Below are 24,334 nucleotides of genomic sequence, written 5' to 3' on the forward strand. Positions count from 1 at the left end.
TGCGATGTTGCGGCTGGAACAACAACACAAAGTATGGCAATTATAATCTCAGGTAATGTTCATGTGCTTTATTTAATGCTAAAAGCATCTAATGTAAGTTTGAATATCATTTTCTTTTATAGCTGTACTGAAAGCAACAATAGACAATTCACCTCAGATCTTCAAAATAAATAAAAGGAAACAAGAACGTTTACAATGTGAATTCTATGACAAAAATTGTTTCAGTAACTCGGTATGTATTTTTAATAATGTTAAAATGGTGTACTATTCATGAATTTGATTATGTACTTATCCATTTCGTTGAGAGAGCCCACCCATGCGCTCTTCTGATTGGCTGTGATTGACTTGATTACGTCTCAGTGTCGCATCACATCTAGTGTGGACAGACAAATTGTTTGTCATTGGAATCTTATTGGAATCTTATCAATTTTGATGTTCACAAAAAAGAGATGCCATGTTGCTGGTGCTTTCAGCAGGATAGTTCTTTCTATCAGGTACTTTTTTTGTTCCTTAAATGCGTTTCGACATTGTGGTGATTGGTCCCAGTGGGTTAATTGGTAATCAAATAAACCTGAAATTCCCTTTGGTCCCAGGTCATTTTGAGACATTTTTTTTTTTTTTTTTATCTGTTGAAACTGTGATTGACCCCCAAAAGTGAGCTGCTTCATCTCTGTACTGTAGGCATCCCACAGGGATTTGTTTTAGGCCCTCTGAAGTTTTCTCGCATAGTGTGGAAAAATTCCCCCTGGATTCCCTTCTTCCCACAACTGATCTTTTGATTAGAGCTGTTCTGATTTCAGGGCTATCACTTTTTCAACTTTGCTCACTGCATCATTTGGTGATGTTTATGATCAGGTTAGAGGAAATAACATGTAATACAAAAAGCAGAGATCTGATTTTCTCTTAGAGCTGTCTAATCAAGTCAAGATGCCATGTCCCTTGTCATGTCATTAGTGATGTTACTTGTGTTACAAAGTCAAAAGATTGTGCTTGGATTCTGTTTTGATTTGCTGCTCAGATTTCTCCCTTTATTAGCTGTAGTACAGTTTCAAATTTCCAATTAATGATGGCATTCATTTGTTTTTGGTTGCGAAAGATAAAAATACCACAGGGTCAGAGGGGGTAGACAACTTGATTTTAAGTTATACTTTTAAGTTGGTTGAGTTTTTTAGTCAGGTGTATTTCCCACACTTCTCAAAGTTTGAAATGCGTGTATATGTGCAAGTCCATCAAGGAGACAAATTTAAACAATTGCATCACTTTTGCATGTGGTATTTTAACGCAAAAACCTGTCTTATTAAAGTCATTGTCATTCTTTTCAGCTTAAAACACACTATGTAAATTAGTCATATTATAGTTTGCACCTCATTCATGAAAGTCAGCACTATTTCCCTGCTGCAGTTAATGTTGTGCTTTATTATCATTTGAAAACAGGCAATAAATGGCTATCTTCCAAAGTTCATTCTTATTAAATGCCTATCTGAAGCATTAAATATCTCAAATAAATTCAGCACCTAACTAATTCTGTATCAACATTCTCAGCGGGAGAGCGATTTGACCCCGAATCCAAAAGCAAATGGGACGAGGACTGGGACAAAAACAAGAGCAGCTTCCCCTTCAGTGAAAAACTTGGGGAGATAAGTGACAAAATTGGAAGCACCATTGATGACACTATCAACAAATTCCGCAAGAAGGAGAGAGATGATTCGCCAGACCATATCAGGTACTGAATTTTGAATTGTCTATTGAATTGATAAAGCTATGAAACAGAAATAGAGACAGATCTTTTCCTATGTATTGTGACGTACATCCGAGTGTAAAAAACGGATTATCAGAAAATAGACAATTTTATCGGCTGAAAGTGAGCTTGCAGTCAATTGTAAGAAAGGGGCGGGGTTAGGAGGATTCTGCATACATCACGAGAGAGATGTCTGGATCAAGTTATGACATTTTGATTAAGAATTACAAAGTGAGTTGTAATAAGATCAATAACATGCATTTAAAAAATAGGTGAATTTTCATTTCATGCTGATTTTAATGCTTTGAAATTAAACCACCTATATGAACTAACATAGTTCTGCCCCATAGTATAAATTTTGACTAGATATTAGTTTTTGCCTTACTGTTGCCTCCTCCTGCAGTGACAATGAGGAGGACAGAGTTTCACGGAATGGTCGTCCTGCAAAGTCGGAGTTCAAGGATGATGAAGAGACTGTAACAACCAAGAGCATCCAGATCACACAGAACACAGATACAATCACCTCCACCACCACTACCACCTCCACACGCAAACGCGGCGGAGTCCCGTCCAAAACCGTCGACCTGGGCGCAGCTGCTCATTACACTGGCGGCAAAAGCAGTCCCGATGCTGATAACAACAAGGTAAAATACTGCCCTCCAAATTCATCCTGCTGTAAATGGTACATAATGAAATGGAAGGCTCTGGTGCTGAAATCTCTAAGTTGTTTAAAGCCGTTTTAAAACATTTGGCCAATTTTGTAACTGCAGGAGTGTCAGTTCCACAATCTAAGTCCAAATCCAATAATTGTGTATCAGATTGGAATCTGTTTTCTGGAATATCTGAATTGGCTTCTGTGGCATTGATGTTGCGTTGGTATGCCTACACAAAAACAGGAGTCTGACTCTGAGATGTTGAACGAGAACATGGTTTGTGTAACATTAGCAACACATTATTAGCTGTTTGATAACGTAGTCAAGCCAAATATAATAATAAATATAATTTGCTCTTCCTCTTCTTCTTCTGAATCAGTTTCTGGTTCAAACATACATGACTAAATTTAACCAGTAGTCCGAGCTGGTGTGATTGAATGGAGACAGGACTAATTTGCATATTCATGGCTGCATGGATTATCAAAGATGAGTTTAAGGGATAAAATTATTGACTGCAGGAGGACTTTAACATTTTCTTCTTCTTCTTCTTAATAATAGTAATAATAATGTTTAAATATGAAAAATAAACATTAAATTAATTTCCATAATTAAGCATGTATCGTTTCCCATAGGATGAATTATTTATAATATATTGCTGTTATTGACTTTATAAATATTTATTTGCATTAGCAATAATAATAATAATAAAGAATTGCTGTAATAACTTCTTAAATGCACAAATGAGAGAAATTGAATAATTTTTAATATATTGGTGTTATATTGGGCATATTAATTTATATATAAATATTTGTATTGGCAATAATAATAATAATAATAATAATAAAAATAATAGTTTAAATATTGTGAAATAAGCATCAATTTAATTTTCATAATTTTAAGCATGTATCATTTCCGATAGGTTAAATTATTTGGAATATCTTGCTGTTATTACCTTTATTTGCATCAGCAATAATAATAATAAAGAATTGCTGTAATAACTTCCTAAACGCTCAAATGAAAGAAATTGATTTTTTTTGTAATAAATTGGTGTTATATTGGCCATCTTATTTTATAAATATTTATTTGTATTAGCTATAATAATGACTCGACCAGTAATTTACATTGATTTTTACATAGACACTGCAGAAGGTGTCCGTACGGTAGACTAAAAATACATGAATGCTCTTATACAGTCCTCTCTGTGATGGTGATTATGGTTGCAAAAGGAAGCCTGTGCTGCCGTCATGTGGTAGAAGTGAAATATGACATTCTTGATTCTCTTTTCAGGCATCAGTGAGTCAGTCATCCAGCATAGGGCTTGCAGACCTGTTGATGGTGGACTCTGGCTCTGGTCAACCAGTGTCTTCAGGTAAGACCCGATCAGTTGCATTTTCACATTTAAAATGTTTTTTGCTACAAGCATCACTTTTACCACTCACAAACTGATTAGAAACCAAACCTCCTGTATAGATACCACAGCTCAGTGTGTGTGGAGCTTATCCTTTAACTACTTGTTCATTGTTTAATTTTGAGCCCAATTTCTTCTATACAGAGACTGAAATCTGAAAGAGAAACTTTTTCCATAAAAGTTTATGTAGCTTTTAAAGCTATACTCATGGAAGAAGTTTCTCAGATGCAGTCAGAGGCATCTAAGTGCCCCAGATGGGTGTGAGTTGTGTGTGTGGGAGAGAAAGAACGAATAGGAGATGGGTGCACAGATGCTGCTGTCCCTCCGTATCCTGTCACCAACCCAACAGCTGTGCTGTGTCTGTTGACATCAGTCAGGAGGTCACGAGCTGTTGCAACCAGTTTGTGACAACCTAATTGTGTTTTATGTGGATGGATACATGTGTTTACCTGTGCATTTGAGTTCTAGTCACGCATCCAGACCGGTTGTTACTATTCTGCATTGTCACGATAGAAAAAAATCAGAGATTATTATTTTGATATAAATCAGAGATTTTTTTTCTATCCTGAAAAATACATTTTGTATTAAAAAGTACTTTTATTCAGCAAGGATGCATTCATTCCTTAATGTAAAAATAAGGCCTTAATCAACATAAAATGTCTTAAATCCACCTTTCAAAAGTCTTAAAAATTCAACTGAACTGATGCAGCAGTAAAGATTTAAATTTCATTTTCGCTCAGTGCTTTTTGAAATCGTGAAATCAGTCTGATGCATAAAAGTGAATTAAAACAAAACTATATTACTCGTTATATTACTATTTGTATCCCCAAATAAAAAAAAACCTCAATTTGTTCATTTGTACTGTATATGGGTCAATGACGTAAAAAACAAAGAGATGACATCCAAAGTATGTAAGGTAGTACAACTAGATCTCTTTTATCTAATCCAAAAGGTTTTAATTATATTTTGCTACATATAAAGGTATTTTTAAAGATTTTAAAGTGTTAAAAGGTCATTTGGTTTAACCGTCCAAAGGCCAATACAGCCATTTCATTTGTGATTAGAATATCTTAAAATGTAATAAATGCATATATTTTTTATTCTGGCATGATTTTATAACATCATATATCATCATAGTGCAAAATGGTATTAAAATGATGTGTAGAAGTTGTTGCTTTGTTATGAGAAAGAATGTCCGGAAAAAATTAATTTCGTTGATGTCATTTGGAGTAACAAATATAAAAGGACCATTTTGAATCAAGTCATGTGGTCAATATCATGTGACAGGATATGACATCATTCAAACACCTGCAAAGGACCACATAGTTATGAAGCAAAGTAACTAACTCTCTCTTAACTATTTGAAAAATTCATGTTTTTACTTGCTCATACGCTTGTCCCGAAACATCAGGTCATCCGGTACAACTGCTATAAAACATGGAAAATGTTGTAATATTTTAAAAACTTGTACTAAATATAAAATGTTTGATTGTTCTTTTGCTAGCAAGCTAGCTAGCTAGATATCAGCCTGTTAGCATTTTTTAAATATCACAAAAATTTTGGTTAAACCGAATGACTTTTTTAGTGACAGATTTTGTCCATCTTGTAAAAAGTGACAAAAGCAGTGTTAAGTGATTATAAAAACCACATAATCTCATTGTTAACACTTAATAAAACTTCAAAATTAATTATATGTCCATTATGTTTTTTTTGTTTTGTTTTTTTTTACACTTTTAAAAACCTTATTCATCAATGACACACATATCTGTTGAGCAGGGTGATTTCGTTCATATTGAAGCCCGATGTGCAGGTCTTAACTTTTTTTTTTTTTTGGGAAGGGTCTTGAAAATGGTATTAAAGTGTTAAATTGGAAACACAGATAACTGCAGATACTCTGAATTGATGATTAGTGACAGTAAAGACATGTATAATGTTACAGAAATAATCTTTAAAATAAATGCTGTTCTCTTGAACTGTATTCATCGAAGAATCATGAAAAAATGTATCCCGGTTTACACAAAAAAAATAAGCAGCATAACAGTTTTCAACATTGATTATAATAAGAAATTTTTGTTGAGCAGCAAATCAACATATTACAATGATTTCTGAAGGATCATGTGACACTGAAAACTGGAGTAATGATGCTGAAAATTCAGCTTTGCTGTTATTTAAATTATTAAATAAAAATAAATTTAAATTACAAAAAATAAATTAATTTAGATAAATTAAAACTAAATAATCTTTTTAAATACATTTAAAACAGAAAACATTGAATTGTAATAATATTTCACAATATTACAATTTTTACTGTTTTTTCTTTTTTTTTTTTTTTTTGTCCTGTTTATGCTTGCATTTCTCAATAATATTGTAGAATTGCTTTCTAAAGACTATGCGTCATCTTGATTGTTTACAGTTGGAAGCTCAGATCTCATTGGAGACTTTGCCGACTTTTCCTCACCTGCTGCCTCTGCCAGTCTCCCGTCAGCTGCTGGTATGTGTGATCCAACTGCACATTGTTTACGATCACATGCAGAGTACACACCTGCACGGGGACCAAAATTATGTTTTTGCCTAATAATAATTGGTGATCTGTAAATGTCTCATTAACAAAACACTGACACATAGTTATGTGAAGTGTAATCTGAACACTCAAACCAGAGGTACAGGTGTGCTTAGATTTAAAAAAAAAAAAAAAAAAAAAAAAAAAAAAAATTAAAAAAAAAAGAAGTATTTTTGGAGAAACAAAGTTCTAGAGTAACACCAATAAAAAAAAAAGAAAAATCTGATGGTAAATTTTCCATTTAAAAGTAGCTTTTCTTTAGTGTACATTTTCTTTACTTGCCAAAGCCAATTTTATGCTCAGTTTGTGCTTGGCGGATGATTTTTGATTTGTGCCATTTGAGCATTTAGTAAGTTTTTACAGCAATTCACCGTATCCCACCTTAGAGATAAATGGGTGGGCTTGGGTTGACTTTTCCCATCATTCTCATTCCTCCCTTGGCCTCACCTCAATGCAGAGCGAGTGTCACTTTGCTGGTGGGCAGTAGGATGACAATTCTGTTGGCTTGTCTGAAATATGATTGGAGTAGCAACACACGACGCAGTGAAATATTGATGAGTGACTGAGGGGTCCAGATGGAGCAGCTACCTGCTGAGTGTTATGAGCACAGACACACGTCAGCTCCCATAATCCATGCCCCATCTCCCCTGACAGAGACTCGCTCCTTAAGAGCAGTGTGTGCATGTGTCAGGATCCAGTTATAAGTCTCATGAATAGCCACGCAACAGTGGACCAATGGCCATGCCAGTAGGAGAATTAACACAAATCAATAATAAACCTGTATGTGAGCATAAATATAGTGTAATATATAAATGTCATGTGGTGCAAACATAATGCAGAAACTGTATGGGATCACATGAAGAAACAGAAAAAAACTAAGACTAAATCCAGAAGAACTGTGGCAACGTCTCCAAGACGCTTGAAGAAACCTGCCTATATATATATGACGAAAAAACTTGCAAGCCGATTTTTATATGTGCGGCTAAAATTGCGTCACTACATTACCCAGTCTGTCAGTTCTACCAGGTGTCTGAAAAGGACAATAAATTTGCAACATCTTTGCGGAGACATTGCAACGACCGCAAACCTACAGCAATGACAGCAGAACACTAGGGCTGTGCGATTTTAGTGCTGCTTTTATTCACAGCGATGTGCTTTCGTTCCTCCCTAAAAGCATAAAAATTCAATAAAACATATTGTGAAATGTTATTACAATTTAAAATGAATGTTTTCTATTTTAATACATTTTAAAATGTAAATTATTCCTGTCATGGCAAAGCCGAATTTCCAGTGTCACATGATCCTGCATAAATCATTCTGATTTGGGTTCAAGAAACATTTCTTATAATCACAGTTGAAAGTGGTTGTGCTGCTTAATATTTTTTATATATTAGGGGTGTATTAGGGGTTCAAATTACTCACGGTTTGGTTTTTATCAGTTTTAAGGTCACGGTTTCGGTACGGTTCGGTATGTGCTATGTTCAGGGGAAAAAGGACTACTGTCAAATAAAAATAAAGAAAATAAGAACAAAAATAAACTACAAACAACACACATAAATACAATAGAGCAAAGATGATAAAAATAAAATAGTGCTTTTCAGGTTATTAAGGTATCTAACAGTAGTTTTCAGGTACAGAAATTGAATAAAATGTAAAATAACAATGCATATAATCTTCACTGTATAAATTAAAGAAACATTAATCATTATTAAAGTTACAAAAGCTATTCAGTCAAGAGCAGTGAGTGATTTTCTTGTCTTTTGTTTGATTAACATGAAAAACAGACACTGGGAATATTAGGCTGCTGTCACTTTAAAACATAATGCACAGATCCAAAATACTGACACTGATACACATGCATTGTCTTTCTCGAGTGTTTACATTCTCTTAAGACATAACCTACTATGTTTGATAGGATACTTGTCAAGACAGGCATGTTGACCATAATTTTTGTGTAAATTTGTCCGTTCAAGCGCAATACATGAAAGAGAACTTCATATTTGCGTGCTGTCTGAGACGCGGCTTTCCGTGTACGCGCTTCAGATGAGTGCACACACAAAACTTCTCACAACGCGCGTGAGTTGTCTTACACGTCTTGCTCTTGAATTTAAATTAGCAAGGCTTAAATGAGTTTAGTTTAAACACAGATAGCAACGTGTGCTGTTCAGGTCGTGCGTTATCAACACCTGGGTGATGATGGCGTAAATGACTCGTCATATTCGAGCATACGGCACTCCTGTTGAACAAAGTTTACAAAGAGTGACTGTTTTGTCCACCTTTTTTGATCATCGCTGTTGTAACGTATTGGGAAGCCAGAATGCGTATCCATTGACAGAAACATACATTAGCCGATTTCTGTTGTCTGTCTGTTTTACATGTTGTTAATCCTCTCAACAAACCATATTATAGATGCGTTGCAGATTTAGGTGGAGAACCGGACGGTTCGTTTTTTGTTTTACCGAGAAATGTTACACCCCTAAAATATATCTGTCTCCTCAGGTTCGCTGTCTACTGGTAACGGTGAGTTTGGTGACTGGAACGCCTTCTCCTCCACCAGTCCTCCTGCTGCTGCTGCTCAGTCTGCCATCCCAGACCTGTTCAGTGACGTACCCGCTCCGCCCGCCCCTGCACCCACATCCACCCAACCACCATCCGCTGACCTCTTTGACCTGATGGCCCACAACAACAGCAGCCTCAGCGCATCCCAAAGCATGACCTTCAACATGTGCCCGCAGAACACAACCACACCTCTGTCCAGATCACAGGTAAACAGAGAGACCTGAAGCGCCAGTTCACTTTATCAGAAACACTTCTCAGTAGAACAAATGTGCCATTTCGTACTCTTTTTCCGTAGCAGGTATGCATTTTGACCTCAAAGCACACTGTTATGATTTGTGACTCTAAACTATGCAAAAAGCTGGTGACGCCTTTGTGTTCGGTTGTGCGTGTGCATGTGCACCTGCACTGTTGTCATTAAAGAAATGGAAATCCACCTTTATCTATTTTCTAAATGCATATTATAGATCTTAAGTCAGGTTCACATTGTACGATTTTGGCCATGATTTGGTCATCTGAGACAAATTTTGCAAATCGTAAAAGATTCCTCTGACCCTAGGCTAAAATATGTGTAGTTTTTGATCGCTAGTTTGGTATGATTGCTAACAGCTGATTAATGACCATTGCGATCATATTTTACCTACGATGAAATCCTGCCAGTGTCAGAAGGTTTGGCTTCTCTTACAACAACAGTCATAACAAAAACCAATAGGAGAGCAGAACATGGTGCCTCAGTAAGTTTGACAACAACAAACCACCACTACCTCTACCCATAACATCTTCATTTTTTTTTTCTCTTTTTCTTTTCAATACGAGTTTGCTAGCTACCATTTCAATCCTGCATGTAAATGCAGCTCACCATCACAGAATGTGTCACGGATGAATCTTCTTGTGCGCGTTTGTTTTTAACGAGGCTTGACTGTCGTACAGTCTGACATTAATGACATCCTTTGATCCTACAGTGTGACACAACTTACAGTGGGGATCATGTTCGTATGTATGACAAGCAACAATCGTAAAGGACTAAATCATACTGTGTACACCTGGCTTTATTGTAAACAAAATTCATGCATGTTTTATTTTATTTATTTATATATATATCAAAATGTCTCAACTCTTTCCCTGCCATTGATGAAATTTTCAGGCTTTCCATGTTTTCATTGTTATACGGTAGGGGGCGCTATTACGCATCTTCTGAAAGAGTACAGAATCTTCTGATCAAAACACAGGCGAAGAAACAGAAATAAGCTATAGCACTTGTAAGCAGATGCATATGAAAAATAATGCGATCATCAACATTAAACAACATGTAAATCAAAACTGCCTAATGTTTCCGAATGAAATGTTGACCCAGGTCAAGCTATAGGACTGTGCAAGCTTTTGGGGTGTTGATGGACGTTTTGATTATCGTTGTGAATCCGATCCAGATGTAGTCAAAGAAATTTTTTTGGCAACTTTTTTTTTCAAAAACGCTGGCAGGGAAAGAGTTAACCAGACCTCCTGTTGAAAACAACGGACTTCTCTCTGGTGACATGCACAGTGTTGGGGAAAGTTACTAATAAAGGTAATGCATTACAATATTGTGTTACTCCCTAAAAAGTAACCAAGGCTGAAGGAAATGCAAATTCACGCCTCTACAGTAGAGGGCACAGCTCAAATAAACCTTTCAGCTGTGCTGCCATTCTGAATCACAGAAGAATAGGACGCAGGAAAAGAAAGTTCAACACTCTTACTTCAGCAATAAAAAAGAAAACAAAACACAAATGTGATGTGTAACTAAAGACATTTTTTTTTGCTTATTAGTATGGTTGAATTGGATCATCAAAGTTCAGCAGCGAAGACATTGGTTAATAAAGTGAGATTAAATACATAAAGTATATTTGTGTAACATTTAATTATTGAATGTTTGCGTATATTCTGAGTTTGCATTTCACTGTTTTTATTCATCTTGAGGAATACTGAATCTGTTTTTGTGCAAGTGAGATGAGTAAAAGCTCACATTTAGTCTAGATTAGAACTACAATAATCATCATGTTTACACAGCACATACAACCCTCTGCACCTTAATCACGGTTTCTCTCAACACGGGGGCAGGAGATCTGTCAGTCAATACATGGAGGAAAAAAGTAACTTGCGTTCCTCATTTTTAAAACAAGTAACTCAGATATTTTGTTGTAAATTTAATTTCTTTTTTTTTTTTTTTTTTTTTTTTTTTTTGATAATCCATAAGAAAATATGCATTTTAAAGCTGACATTTTTCTTCACAAATTTTTCACCCCTTATGGCTTCACATCCCTGTGTCAAGAATATATGATGTATTGTTTTCTTCACAGCTGATTTATATGTTGAATACGTTAAAGATATGGCGGTAAGTCGGGAAAATGACCATGAGAAAAGAGAAGTGAATTTAACAAAATATACTGTATTCCCAAGGTTAGCAGGTCTGGAACAGAGTAAAACATGGTGAATCAGTTTGGCATTCAGACGTGGGTTGAGTTAAATGGATACATGATGCTAATCCAATATTGTCCTTCATTGAACTCTGTAGTCATTATTTTTCCACTGTGTTCTCACTCTGTCCATATGAGCATCAATACCTTTATAGGTATAATGAGTGGATCAATGTTGTATAAAAAAGGATGTCACCTGAATTTTAATATTAAATAAAGTGCTGCAATACAGTCAATATGAATATTATTTATAAAAAAAAATAAAATAAAATATTCCATTGTAATCATAAGCTTTAAATTACAGTAATTTACTTGTTGTTCTTTCTTCGTCAGACAATAGGTGGTCCGTTACTGCCCCAGCAGATGGGACTACAGAAGTCAGGGGGGAAGATATCAATGCCTGCCACCTGGTCAGACCCAAGCGTCAACATCAGTCTGGATTTCCTGTCTGCAGGCCTGAATCCTCCAAAGCCCGCACAGCCCACACTCAATACCATGATACAGCAAGGTTAGAAATCCTAATTTTTATTTTTTTATTCAAAACCCTACATTGACAATCGACCATATGCAACGGTTACTTCCTGGTTTTCGTTAAAGGAACACTCCACTTTTTTGAAAATAACTCTAGGCTCATTTTCCAACTCCCCTAAACAGTTGAGTTTTACCGTTTTCGAATCCATTCAGCCGATCTCCGGGTCTGGCGGTACCACTTTTAGCATAGCTTAGCATAGTTCATTGAATCTGATTAGACCGTTAGCATCTCGTTAAAAAATGACCAAAGAGTTTCAATATTTTTCCTATTTAAAACTTGACTCTTCTGTAGTTACATCGTGTACTAATACAGAAGGAAAATTAAAAGTTGCGATTTTCTAGGCCGATATGACTAGGAACTATACTCTCATTCCGGCATAATGATCAAGGAACTTTGCTGCCATACCATGGGTGCAGCAGGCGCAATGATATTACACAGCGTCTCTCACAAATGTCTCCATGGTTGCAAGACACACTCCCTGTGCAAGCAGGGGGTCACAGGCGCTGCGTAATATCATTGCGCCTGCTGCACCCATGGTACAGCAGCAAAGTTCCTTGATCATTACGCCGGAATGACAGTATAGTTCCTAGCCATATTGGCCTAGAAAATCGCAACTTTTAATTTTCCTTCGGTCTTAGTACACGATGTAACTACAGAAGAGTCAAGTTTTAAATAGGAAAAATATTGAAACTCTTTGGTCATTTTTTTAACGAGATACTAACGGTCTAATCAGATTCAATGAACTATGTTAAGCTATGCTAAAAGTGGTACCGCCAGACCCGGAGATCGGCTGAATGGATTCGAAAATGGTAAAACTCAACTGTTTAACTCTAAGGGAGTTGGAAAATGAGCCTATTTTCAAAAAAAGTGGAGTGTTCCTTTAAGCCAATTTGGGCATTTACGGTGAACTGTTAGCTGTCATTCTGTACTCGCTAAGCATTGACACAAAACCATCAATGGTTGATTTTTTTTTTTTTTTTTTTTTTTTTTTTTTTTTTTTTTTTTTTAAATGCAGTTATCACACTTGCCTAATTTGCCAATAAACCAGTTTTATTGACTGCAATAAAGACTTGAAGCTGCTGCGAACGTTGGAAACGTGTCTGTAATTAGACACGCACACGCATTATTTTTTCCAGCACTTCAAATGTTATTTTTAATGTGATGACCACAAACATTATTTGTTCATCCTTCTGAGATTGTCCCCATTTGTAAAACCAAACGTTTCAATTTGTAGGAAATCCAACATTTGATAGAAAACACTTTTATTTAAAAATAAAAAGGACATTAATTACCACTATAACCAGCAGATGGCGGCAGAGTAGCATGTATTTGTGCATATATTAGCCATTTCCTGTAATAGTTTTTCACTGTTTCGCATTTGAATAAACATTAAACATTATAAAATCACTAGGTTTAAAAATACATTTCGTCAAGGTGAAGTATGAAGTACTCACAAAATCTCATGAAAAACAATAACTTTTCTTGTGATTGAATTACACTGAAAGCGAGCACCGCGCTCTCCCTTTAATCACAGCAGCTGTCAGTCAGTGCAGCGCAAGATCAATGATTTTGGCACACTTGTGAAAACTCACATTTTATTCAATGAATCTAACTAAAGTGCACAATAAATCTTTAATTTACAGTGTGTTCATGCTTTTTTCACAAGAAAGTGTGAAAACTGATGGTCGAATTGATTTTTGCTGAGGAGAACAATGAGGGACGCATCTTTTTTTTAATGTCGTCTTATGTTTGTATAACTAAATTAACACTAGGCCAGACTATTTAAGTGACTATATTCTGATTATAAAAGTATTACACTATTGATGCTGTTAGGCCGTGTGTCCACCAAAGCATTTTTAGCTAGCTGAAAACACTAGGCACTCTGCTGAAAATGCCTGTGAGCGCTTCAGCAGCGCAGAATTTTTTTTTCTTTCAGTTGAGACGCTTTGCTTGCTGTGATACGAAATATCTGCTTAATTGTTACTAGTATCTCATTTCACAGTTAGTTTGTTTCTGTACTGTTTTGATATAAAAATGTCGATACAATACAATATTTGCTCTAGCTCTTGTTTTAAATGATTTTGTTCCATTATTATGCTGCTTGTTGTCATCTGTTGATGTTGTACTAGCAGAATGTGGCGGTTGGTCGGTGTTGTATTTGTCCCGCCCCTCCTCCACTCTGATTGGACGGCTGGGTAAAAAGTGACTGTGATGAACATTCTTCAACTTGAGTGCTTGAGCATGAAAAAGATGCTCAGCAATCATCAATGCCTCGTTATGCTCCTAGCATTTAAAAAACGTGGCGCTCCCATTGAAAACAATTGGAAAAAAGCTTGGGTGGACACACGGCCTTAAAGCTACCTCAGGATATTAAAAATACCGATACACCAACGAGTGACATTTCACAAGTTTTGACATTTTTCAAGTTTTCCAGCTGGCTTATATTATTGTGGAAATTCGATGTTTGACGCGTTTTGCTTTTTCAAATGCACGTTATAAGCGACTCAAACACGCAGTGCTTTCAGATGGAGCAGCATTTGCTACTGATCACACAGCCGTGCTTCACTGACAAGCTGCGCATAAAATAAATCACAGCCTTTATGATTTCATAATCACCCGGCCCGTAAGCACGATTTCGGGTTAATTTCGATTAATACCGACCACTACTGCTAATTGGAGTGCTGTCACAGTTATAAGAAATTGCATGTATTATTTATTTGTGTCAAGACCTGTAATTTATAACTTAATATGTTTCTCATTTAGGTGTTCAGCCACCCTTAAACATGGTCTCCCAGAATTTTGCCGGATTGACACTCAACGCCCAGCCCTCAGCAGCTACTCCCAGAGCAGGAGTGAACCCCATGATGGCCGGAGGGACCATGAGCATGGGAATGCCTCCTACTATGGCGACAGGCACCATGGGAATGGGCTCTGTGGGTATTGGAGGAATGCCTGTCAATCAAGGACTACTGGGCATGAATATGGTGCCCGCTGGAATAGGCCTACAAGGTGCCCATGGCATGCCCAGCATGAGTATTGGCCAGGGCATGAACCCCGCCATGGTGCAACCTAAACAAGATGCCTTTGCAAACTTTGGCAACTTTGGGAAATGAAGGGTGATCCACTCGAAGAGGGTTAATGGTCCAAATACACCTTCTCAAAAGAAGGAGCTGCATCCAGTAAAATGGACAAAACTAGCCAGTGTCACAACTCTTCAATCACTTGCCCCTATACGTTAACAGATACAGAGAAACAAAACACACACAAGAATCTGCTTTTATTTCATGTGGGGTTGATAATCGAAGGGTGGATTTTCTTTGTTGTAAATGGTGCAAAGCATATTGTATACTTTTAAAAGAAAAAAAAAGATGGCTGTGTGCAGTTTGGTACATTTTTCCACTGTTTCATAACAGAAACCTCAGACTTCTTTTTTTTTTTTCGCCCCGTTCACCATTTCAAATACATCTGATTTCAGAAATTACCTCATATTTTGCATTACTCATGCTGTGATTTAAAGACCGTGAAGGGTTGAATTTGTAAATATCTCTGTGTGCAAAAAATAAATTATTTTACTCACTTCTCAGATGGTATAAGACAGGACAAATTACCACAGGTCCTTAATATTTACTATTGTTTTTGTTTCCGGTTTGAATTGTTAGTTTGTCACTCCTTATATTCCGTTATCACTCCAACATCTGTTATTTAGATGAATATGGTCAACTTTTTTCTTTTTATTTACAGACTATATCTGTAGATATAGTTTCAGTACTTTCGTGTAGCAAGCTGCCTGAGCGAAATTTGAAGTGTGCCTGCCGGTGAAATGGCCACCTTTTTAATAATACAAATTTGTATGAAGGTTATTAACTGTACTATGAATCTAAAACTGTGTTACATGAAAAGCGAAAGCCATTACATTCTTGAATGATTTTTAGGGGTCTCTTCCACCGAGTTTGAGAAACATTTGTCGTCTGAAGTCGCACAAACAAGTGCTTTGGTGGTGGTAGCAGGAGTGGTGTTACACATTTCTAGTAACTACTTGAAGTGGTATTTATAATGCCTCATAATAACAGTCATATCCTTTGTTTGCATGTCGATTTTACAGTTTCGAGCATTGTTGCGGGTCAGTGTTACATTTATGAAATGTCTGTCACAGGATTGTATGATGGCTATGGAATCGTGAAAGCATTGTGAACCCCAAATGAAGTTTACTTGTCACTTTTTTTCTTTTTCTTTTAAACATTTGGTTTTGTCCATTTTCCCATATGCTGCTTTAGACGTAAACAAACGAGTCCTCCATCAGGCACTGAGGCATTATGTTCCAAATGACCAAATCTTTATTTTATTACTATTTAGATTTATTCCATAGGGGTTTAGTTTCTTATTTTAATACTTAACATTACACAGAGAGATCATGTGCATAAATACATCGTTCTAGACATGGGTGAATTCAGTAAACACTCCTTAGTTTATGCAAATGTAAAGAGAAACAGAAGATCGAGCGCCTCTTTCATTAGTTTCTTTGCAGATTTAATTTTTTTGATTTTATTGTACTCGAAAATTTTGTTTAACATTAAACGATTTCATCAAAAACTGTCTTTGCGACTTAAATGGTGTTGTATGTGTCGTTAATGTGATATTGTAGGTTTCTTGGTCCTGTCTTTAAACTTAGATGGATAATATCCTATAATTTTAATGGTAGTACTACAATTCAAAGAGGTGATCAATGCCTCTATTGAAACCAAATGTGTTTCAAAATTTTATTAAAAACAGCTTTTTATGTTCTCTGATTCGCCACAGAAGAATCTCTCAAGTGTCTTGACCTGTGGCTCCCTCTAGTGTCTACTCCAGGCTGAGTCACTTAACCCTATAAAGCCTACTGTTTCTTATTTTTTGATACGTGCATTTTTAAGGTCTGTAAATCAACATGAACATCCTGCCTTCTGATAGATGGCCATTTATATTATTAATATATAAAGATGAACATTTACTCAGATAGCACACTTGTACTACGTCTGTTAAAGATAAAGTTAAAGCATCTGCTGTTTACAAACATCTGATAGACGTCTTTAAGATGTCAGTTTTACATACATTTTAAATCATAAACATCTTAAAGACATTTTCTAAACGTCTATCTGACATCTGACAGGAAACGTCCTATAGATGTAGACCTATTGCAGATGAGCAAAAACTAAAAAAAATACATCGTCCAGATGTAAACACACACACATCACATAGACGTCGCCGAGATCAGGGTACTGAACTGAAGCAACTTGGGTTTACTAGATTATCCATACATCATTTTTAGAAAATTTATGCTTGTTTTCGAGGATCGTTTCAGTTGTACATCTCTCAATCATCATTTTATTGCACTGCATTATAGGCCCAAGTTTTGCCCCCACAATTAAAACTACAGAGCTTTTTGATCTTTAAATATCACCTTGTTATGACTTATTATTGGGAATAACAACTGCTATTTATACGCATTTTATGTAGCCTAAATAATATAACTGATTTACTGCATTTACTGCTCAGCTGACTTTACCCTAAAAACTGTTTTAGTAATATTATAATTATTATATATTTACTATTGCAGTAATAATAATTATTATTATTTTTGTTGTTTTATTTTTACAATTTTGGGTTAATTTGACACGACAATATATTGATAACATTTGGAATAAATATCGAATGGGAATTTACTAATTCACGATTTTCTAACGTTTAGAGAAAATGTGTTCTTTTCTGTATTTGTGTGGTCATAATAGTGTCTCGTGCTTTTTGATGGCTGTTTGTTTTTGTTTTTTTAAAGGATGCAGGAGTGTGTAACATTCTGCGACCGTTACTGTTACGACGGGCTGACAAACTATAGGCATCCCAATATGAGAGCCAGGCTGAAGTTCAGAAAAGCTGAAGAAAGTTTAACAACTGCTGAAGCGGTACCCAAACGTGCCGAAACAGAAAATGGCGTTTTTAAACCTGATAGTCCTGACACTGTCTGTGCTGTCAAAGCTCAACGAGTCGGTGACCCAACTCAAGTTAACAGCTTGACGACTCGCAGACAAGATCAACCACAGTTTGAAGACAGGTCACTGAGAAGAGACGTTGGGATTAAACAGGACTACGCTGACAGGATTATATTTCCACTTCATCCCTCGGTTCAAGATTCACTGGAGATGAGAGATCACGAACTTTCCTCGTTAAAGATTTCTCAGGTTTTCTCATATAACGAAATGAAGTCATTTAACTGCAATTTGTCAAGTGAGGCGCCTTTCCCAAAAACATACCATCAGCCAATCAGCCAGGCGCATTTTCCTACAGAAGCCCATCAGATAGTCGGCATGGCACCTTTTCAGATGGTAAACAATCAGCAAATCAGCCGTGCGCATTGTCCAATAGTAAACCATCAGGCAATTATCATGGCGCCTTTTCCAATGCTATACAATCAGCCAATCAGCGAGGCGCCTGTAATGAATCGTAAGCCAATCAGCGAGGCTTCTGAGCAAGTCAATTCACTAGGGCTGAACTTCCCTCAGACTCCTTCAGGAGCAGGTAGGTGGACGCCGGAGAGATATGTCCTCTGGACCAGAACTTTAAAAGGCAGCTTTCTCTTCCTTTACATTTTAAAGTATTTGAAGCATTAATTTTAAAGTATAAAACTGTAAACGGTACATTTAATTACTATACCTTTTTGATGGTCCATGCGATCAAGATCAGTGTTTTTAGTTTTAGAGCAAAAAGGAAAATCATTGGTTCAGTCAGTGACTGAATTGTTGAATTGTTTGAATTGTTTTGTGAGCAGAAAGTAAGGCGGCAAGATCTCAGAACAAAAAAGTGTCTATCAAAAGGCCCATGAATGCCTTCATATTATGGTCAAAGATTCACCGACCCAACTTGTCTAAGGCCAACCCTAATGCCAACCACTGCGACATCAGTGTCCAGCTGGGGTTAGAATGGAGCAAACTGTCTGAAGAGCAGAAGGAGCCATACTACGCGGAAGCACATAGAATCAAGGCAGAACACAGTCGGAAGTACCCAGGTAAGATATAGGGAAAGATTCGAAGACATTAAAGTGTCCCTATTATGCTATATTAAGCTTCCTAATTTTGTTTTGGAGGTCTCCTACAATAGATTTAAATGCATCCCAGGTTAAAAACCCCCCACAAATTTTCTCATAATATAAATTGAAGCATCACATCTTAGGTGTATATGACTTTCTTCTTTCTGATGAACACAGTCGGAGTTATATTAATAAATATCCTGACGCATCCGAGCTTTATAATGGCAGTGATCGGGATCAACGAGCTGAAGAAAGTGCTTCCATCCACATCCATCCATCATAACCGTACTCCACACGACTCTGTGGGCTTAATAAAGGCCTTCTGAAGTGGAGCAATGTGTTTGTGTAAAAAAAAAAAAAAAAAAAAAAAACTAGTATATAAAAAAAATCTAAAATATATTTAACAGGTTATGAAGTAAAATATCTAGCTTCTGCCAGATCGCCTTCCGTATTCTACTTACAAAGAAAATGTAAAACTCTCACAGATCAAAACACCTATGCTACGTCCTACACCTCCCCTATTCAACTTACGGAAAAAGCTTAACTGACACGACGCCAGTTCTGTTTTTTTTTTTTTCGTAATTTGAATACGGAAGGCGGTCTGGCGGAAGCTAGATATTTTACTTCATAACGCTCTACTTCAGAAGGCCTTTATTAACCCTGCGGAGCCGTGTGGAGTATGGTTATGATGGATGGATGTGGATGGAAGCACTTTCTTCAGCTTATACTCGTTGATCCTACTCACTGCCATTATAAAGCTCGGATGCATCAGGATATTTATTAATAAATATCCGTTTGTGTTCATCAGAAAGAAGAACGTCACATACATCTAGGATGGCTTGAGGGTGAGTAAAGCTTAGGGTAATTTTCATTTGAAAGTGAACTAATCCTTTAACACACCTGATTCAGATCATCAGCTCGAGAGTTCCATAAACTGAATTGAAGTGTGTCAGATGAGAGAGACGTACAAAACGTGCAGCGTGTGGGGTCCCCACGACCATAGTCTCAGCCTCACGGAGTGTTGGCTGAACGTCTGATGCATATGGCACACAAAATGTGAAACACTTTGGGAGCTTCGAAGTCGTCATCTGACTGGATGAATTCTACAGGATTTCCAGGAGATGTGTGTGTCACGTTCATTAATGGTCCACTTAAAAACAAAGCTGTTGTAAGGCCAAACCCCCTCATGGAAAAAGAAAGTCATCGTGTTTACAGCTGTGACAATGAGCCTTTTTAGGATCAAAAGTATGTGAAGTTTGCAGTGCCATTATTGCAGTAAACTTGTTTTTAACACTTAAATGCATGGGTTTGAGCAGATGTTTTATACCATCATCACTATCCTCGTCAAAGCTCATTTCCCAGTGCATTCAGCATCTGGCTCATATTCGTGATCTCAAACATATTCTCAAAACTATCATTTTCAACATCTTCAAAATCAATATTTTGATCGCTGACAGCTTCTTCACCAGATCCACCATCAAGTGACAAAACGAACTATGATTGGTTGCTTTACATACTGTATCTGTCAGACCTCCTTTTAGCAATCATTGGACAATGGAAGCTGCGATGGAGTCCAGACCTTCTGCCGTCAGTCTGAGGGTCTGGCTACGCGAGACTACCAGGACTGGGACTGAAAACCACTGTGATAAAGGATTCAGTCTCTCTAAATAAAACTTAAATTAATTTATCGTGTACTTTGATCTTTAAAACTTTGCAGACCTTTTACATTCATAAACAGCTATATTTACATGAAAGGTAAAATCCAAAAAAAGCATAATAGGACTTTAAAGGGCATACATAGAATTTCTTTTAAAACTGCTTCAGATTTCTTTCCTCATTTTTCTGCATCAACACAGATTGGGTCTATCGACCAAAGAAACGTTCTGCAACCAGAGGGCCACCGGCCGTCCCTGCGAATCAAAAGGCCTCACTCTCCAGTCCAACATGGGCACAGAGATCTAACACTTACCCAGAGCCCCTGACATCAGTCGGAGACATCACAGGGCAGAGCGGTCTAATTTCTCCAGGTTCTGCTGCTTATCTTTGTGTCCTTGTCTTTGAATATTCCAGGTTCAGTACAAGTTAAGCTCATTTGACCACATTTATGGCCTAACATTGATTACCACAAAATATAATTGTGACTTGTCTTGCCTTTTCTTTAAACAAAATCAAAATGCAAGGTTACAGTGAGGCATTTAAGCCCAAAGTATACCTCGGGTTTATACGCATACACAGGGCTTTTAACAATTTATACTGAATGGACATTTTGGACTATAAGGGTAAGAATGAAATGGCCTCTTCTTCACTCAAATTGTCGCATTTTCTGTCAGCATTTGACATTTTTCCTCTCAAATGCTGAATTTACAGTTTATATACGATGCGCAGTGTTTCCATGACCGTCCAAAGCAGACAAATATGAGGCACGCGATTGGTTGTCTGTTGCTGAGCACTGCATCGTTTTACACTGTACAAGTTTGGCACCGTAATGCAGGGTTAACGCTGCAAAAGCGGTGCTAACTCTGCTCCGGAGCAGGGTTTCATAACCCTGGGTAAAAAGCGGTTCTAACCCCACTTCTGAATTACAAGTGTGAAACATTCCTTTACCCAGGGTTAAAAGCAGTGTTTAGAACGACGATAACCCACGGTTAAGCGCAGTGTGAAAAGCCCTTCATTTAATTCAGTTAAAGGTGCAGTATGCAATTTCTTGAAAACGCTGTTGAAAGTGGATCGGACCGAGCACCACAACAAACTTGCAGCCAATCAGCAGTAGGGGGCGTGTCCACTCATGATGGGGGAGGAGAGAGTGAGCAAGAGGGAGATTGGAAGAAAAACTGTAGAAAGAGAGAGGAGAGAAAAGCTCAAGAGGAATATCACAGGAAAAAGAAGGGTTATAATCAGGCAAGAGCTTTAGGACCTACATTAATACTAGAAAAGCTTTCCAGCCCTGGAGAAACCTAAGCGGGAAGGCCTGAAAACGGACGCCGATATTGTATACTTGTGTACTGTATGTTCATTTTTTGTGCTTTCTTTGTCATCTTTGCTTTATTTTTCGCAAAGCATTATTTTGCTTTACTTCTGCAATGATAAAAAGAGACACTCTTGCATTGCGTGTTTTGGGGCGGAGCAATGAAGGGAGGGGTTTGTTTGTTTGGATTGATTTCAAATATCAACAGTGTTCAACAACGATTTTGAGAAACCTCATACTGCACCTTTAATACTCTGGATTGGGTGGTTAAACATGATATGAAGCCAAGTTACTTATCGCCCTAAACATTTCACAATACTTTTGTCAGCCAACATGAACCAAACTATGGAGATGCAACAACGTGTTACCTTACCAAGGTGTCTTCACTGCGCTCCTCACTGCATCTTCTCTGCAAATCTCCACATGACTGGACCGCAGTTCTACCCAGAGTGAGCTTTAAAAACCCCTTCATATATTGTATTTTGTTTTGTGTGTCAATATAAATTCTCAAATTAAAGGTGCAATATGTAAGAATTTTGTAGTAAAAAAAAACAAAAACCACAAGGCCAGTGTTATATATTTTGTTCACTTGAGTACTTACAATATCCCAGATGTTTCCAACTATTTGTAAATCTTGAGAAAATTGCAATTTTAACCAAGGCTCCAGGACGTGTGAGAAGTCGCCTGTCAATTGCGTCATACCCGCGTTACCCTCGGTTTCCGGTTTTATTTTGTAGAAACCATGGAAACACCAAAGACGCTTTAATATTTACATGTTTTAATAGACAAGGGAACAACTGTTTTGATATATTTATAGACAGAAAACGAAGTATTGTTATATAGCTCAACACGTTTAGTCTTATTGTTTAAATCTAATTTTCTTGATTTTTTGCGAGTACCATGCTTTACCATGCCTCAGAGAAAAAACTATTTTAACATAGCATAATCAGATGCAGCTTTATTTTTAGTAACAGTAATACAGCATTTTCTCCATCATACAATACGTTTTAAAATTAATTCCATGCCATTTATTAACACAAGCCATCCAGCATTTAATGTGATAGGCTATTCTAAAATCGATCTAGCTTACTCCAGTGTGCAACAAGTGTCTCACATCAGCCACCGAGCGAACGCACAGAGTAACGTTATAACATCATTTTCAACACACTCAAATGTATCTAATCTATCAAAAGCGGAAGCAGCGCCGGCGACTGTGGCATAATAAAAGTTCCGCTGCTCGCGGCGTGTGTTGCGCAATCGTTCTAGTGGCCTCATTCAGTCAGCTCCCACAACACTCGGTCCTGCTCTGCTTCATACTACAGTAACGTTAATAATCGCATCCATGAACATGATTTCTGCCCGAGCCCTATCCCGATTATTTTCCACCGGCTGTGAGGTGAAGACCACATGTTCCAAGATTCCGTGCTCAAACTTGGCGTCATCAAGCTACGCCTTTGTTTTGAATAGGCCTCTAGCGGAAAATTTTACATATTGCACCTTTAACATTTTATAATTGAAAAGATTTGTAATGCTACTTTTCATATGCTGAAACCAAAATTTTATTTCCCTCACAGACCCATCCCATATTCAAGCTATTCTAGCCATCTCACTGACTTCATAAGCCACTAAGACTAGAGGCATGAGGCGCTGTCTGTCTTGAATCTTGAAAAATAGACGATAATTAAAAGGGAAGTCTTTTCATTCATTCTAAACTTCTGGGTTCCAGTTTGTTCTCTTCACTGGACTGCACTAGAGAGTGTGTTACCATTGACATATGTGTACTGTATTAGTAATTGATTGTTTTTTTGTTGTTGTTGTTGTTTTTTTTTTTTTTAAGGTTCTATTAAAATAAAATAAAATGTTTTGAATTTCCTGCATTCAGGAGTGTCTGCATGTTCATGAACATTGGAAGGGAATGAGCAACATGCAGTATCTGTTATGAAATTGATCAGGCTCTGAATTGTGATTGCCAATCATCTATAAACGCCACTTAAGTGTTGTATTGCAGATTTAATTGTTTTACCCTACTACCAGACATTATAAATATATTTATTGCTACAAGTCTTGCTAAATGTGACTGCTTGTGATGAATATAGAAGATGTGATGTGTGAAAAAATGAATTAAATAGTTGTTGTTGTCCCCCCTTTTTTTGCATATAGAAAGACTTTTTATAGTTTTCCCCCTCTGAAGTGAAGGTTGTCAGCAGGTAGTAAAATTATGCTGCCACATTTTGGCTAAAATTGAAGGTGACATTAAGTCAATTGTGCTTTTAAGACAATCCCAGAATGCACTGAAAGGAATTTAGAGAAAAATTCCCAACATGCTTCATTCAGTATTGAGTACTATACCAAATAAAGTATTTCATGCAGTATTTGTGTGTGCTCTGTATTTTTTGATGGATACCACATTTATTT

The 24,334-nt window shown here is 36.9% G+C and overlaps 2 protein-coding genes across 4 annotated transcripts in view; both read left to right on the forward strand.

Moving 5' to 3' along the window:
* The window catches only part of clint1b (clathrin interactor 1b), a 45,232-nt gene extending 28,745 nt beyond the window's left edge, over positions 1–16,487 (forward strand). Inside the window, exons 6-12 of one of the 2 annotated variants that reach the window (XM_051877437.1) lie at positions 1,543–1,723; positions 2,142–2,382; positions 3,679–3,760; positions 6,213–6,290; positions 8,859–9,124; positions 11,699–11,873; positions 14,661–16,487. In XM_051877437.1, the coding sequence (XP_051733397.1) occupies positions 1,543–1,723; positions 2,142–2,382; positions 3,679–3,760; positions 6,213–6,290; positions 8,859–9,124; positions 11,699–11,873; positions 14,661–15,010 (1,373 nt within the window). In that variant the 3' untranslated portion in view covers positions 15,011–16,487. The remainder of the gene's footprint in view (positions 1–1,542; positions 1,724–2,141; positions 2,383–3,678; positions 3,761–6,212; positions 6,291–8,858; positions 9,125–11,698; positions 11,874–14,660) is intronic. The other variant, XM_051877438.1, reaches the window with a different exon arrangement.
* A 1,205-nt stretch (positions 16,488–17,692) lies between these two features.
* LOC127504272 (transcription factor egl-13-like) lies at positions 17,693–23,796 on the forward strand. Of its 2 annotated transcripts, none has more exons than XM_051878828.1 (5): positions 17,693–18,494; positions 18,697–18,933; positions 20,811–20,981; positions 22,248–22,368; positions 23,494–23,796. In XM_051878828.1, the coding sequence occupies exons 1-5, from the start codon at positions 17,708–17,710 to the stop codon at positions 23,546–23,548; spliced, it is 1,371 nt and encodes a 456-aa protein (XP_051734788.1). In that variant the 5' UTR covers positions 17,693–17,707; the 3' UTR covers positions 23,549–23,796. The 2 variants fall into 2 exon arrangements, with proteins under 2 accessions (XP_051734788.1, XP_051734789.1); XM_051878829.1 differs by having other exon boundaries at positions 17,693–18,446.
* Positions 23,797–24,334: the final 538 nt, after the last annotated feature.

Source organism: Ctenopharyngodon idella, chromosome 21 (genome assembly GCF_019924925.1).
Source record: "Ctenopharyngodon idella isolate HZGC_01 chromosome 21, HZGC01, whole genome shotgun sequence".
Taxonomy (NCBI): Eukaryota; Metazoa; Chordata; class Actinopteri; order Cypriniformes; family Xenocyprididae; genus Ctenopharyngodon; species Ctenopharyngodon idella.

What these genes read in the sequence shown, in the direction of transcription:
- LOC127504272 (XM_051878828.1), top strand. Translation starts at nt 17,708, where the DNA reads ATGCAGGAGTGTGTAACATTCTGCGACCGTTACTGTTACGACGGGCTG. An exon ending in GAGCGGTCTAATTTCTCCAG is followed by an intron (nt 20,982 to 22,247) that starts GTTCTGCTGCTT and finishes TACTTTTGTCAG; the next exon opens with CCAACATGAACCAAACTATG. An exon ending in GGACCGCAGTTCTACCCAGA is followed by an intron (nt 22,369 to 23,493) that starts GTGAGCTTTAAA and finishes TTTCCCTCACAG; the next exon opens with ACCCATCCCATATTCAAGCT.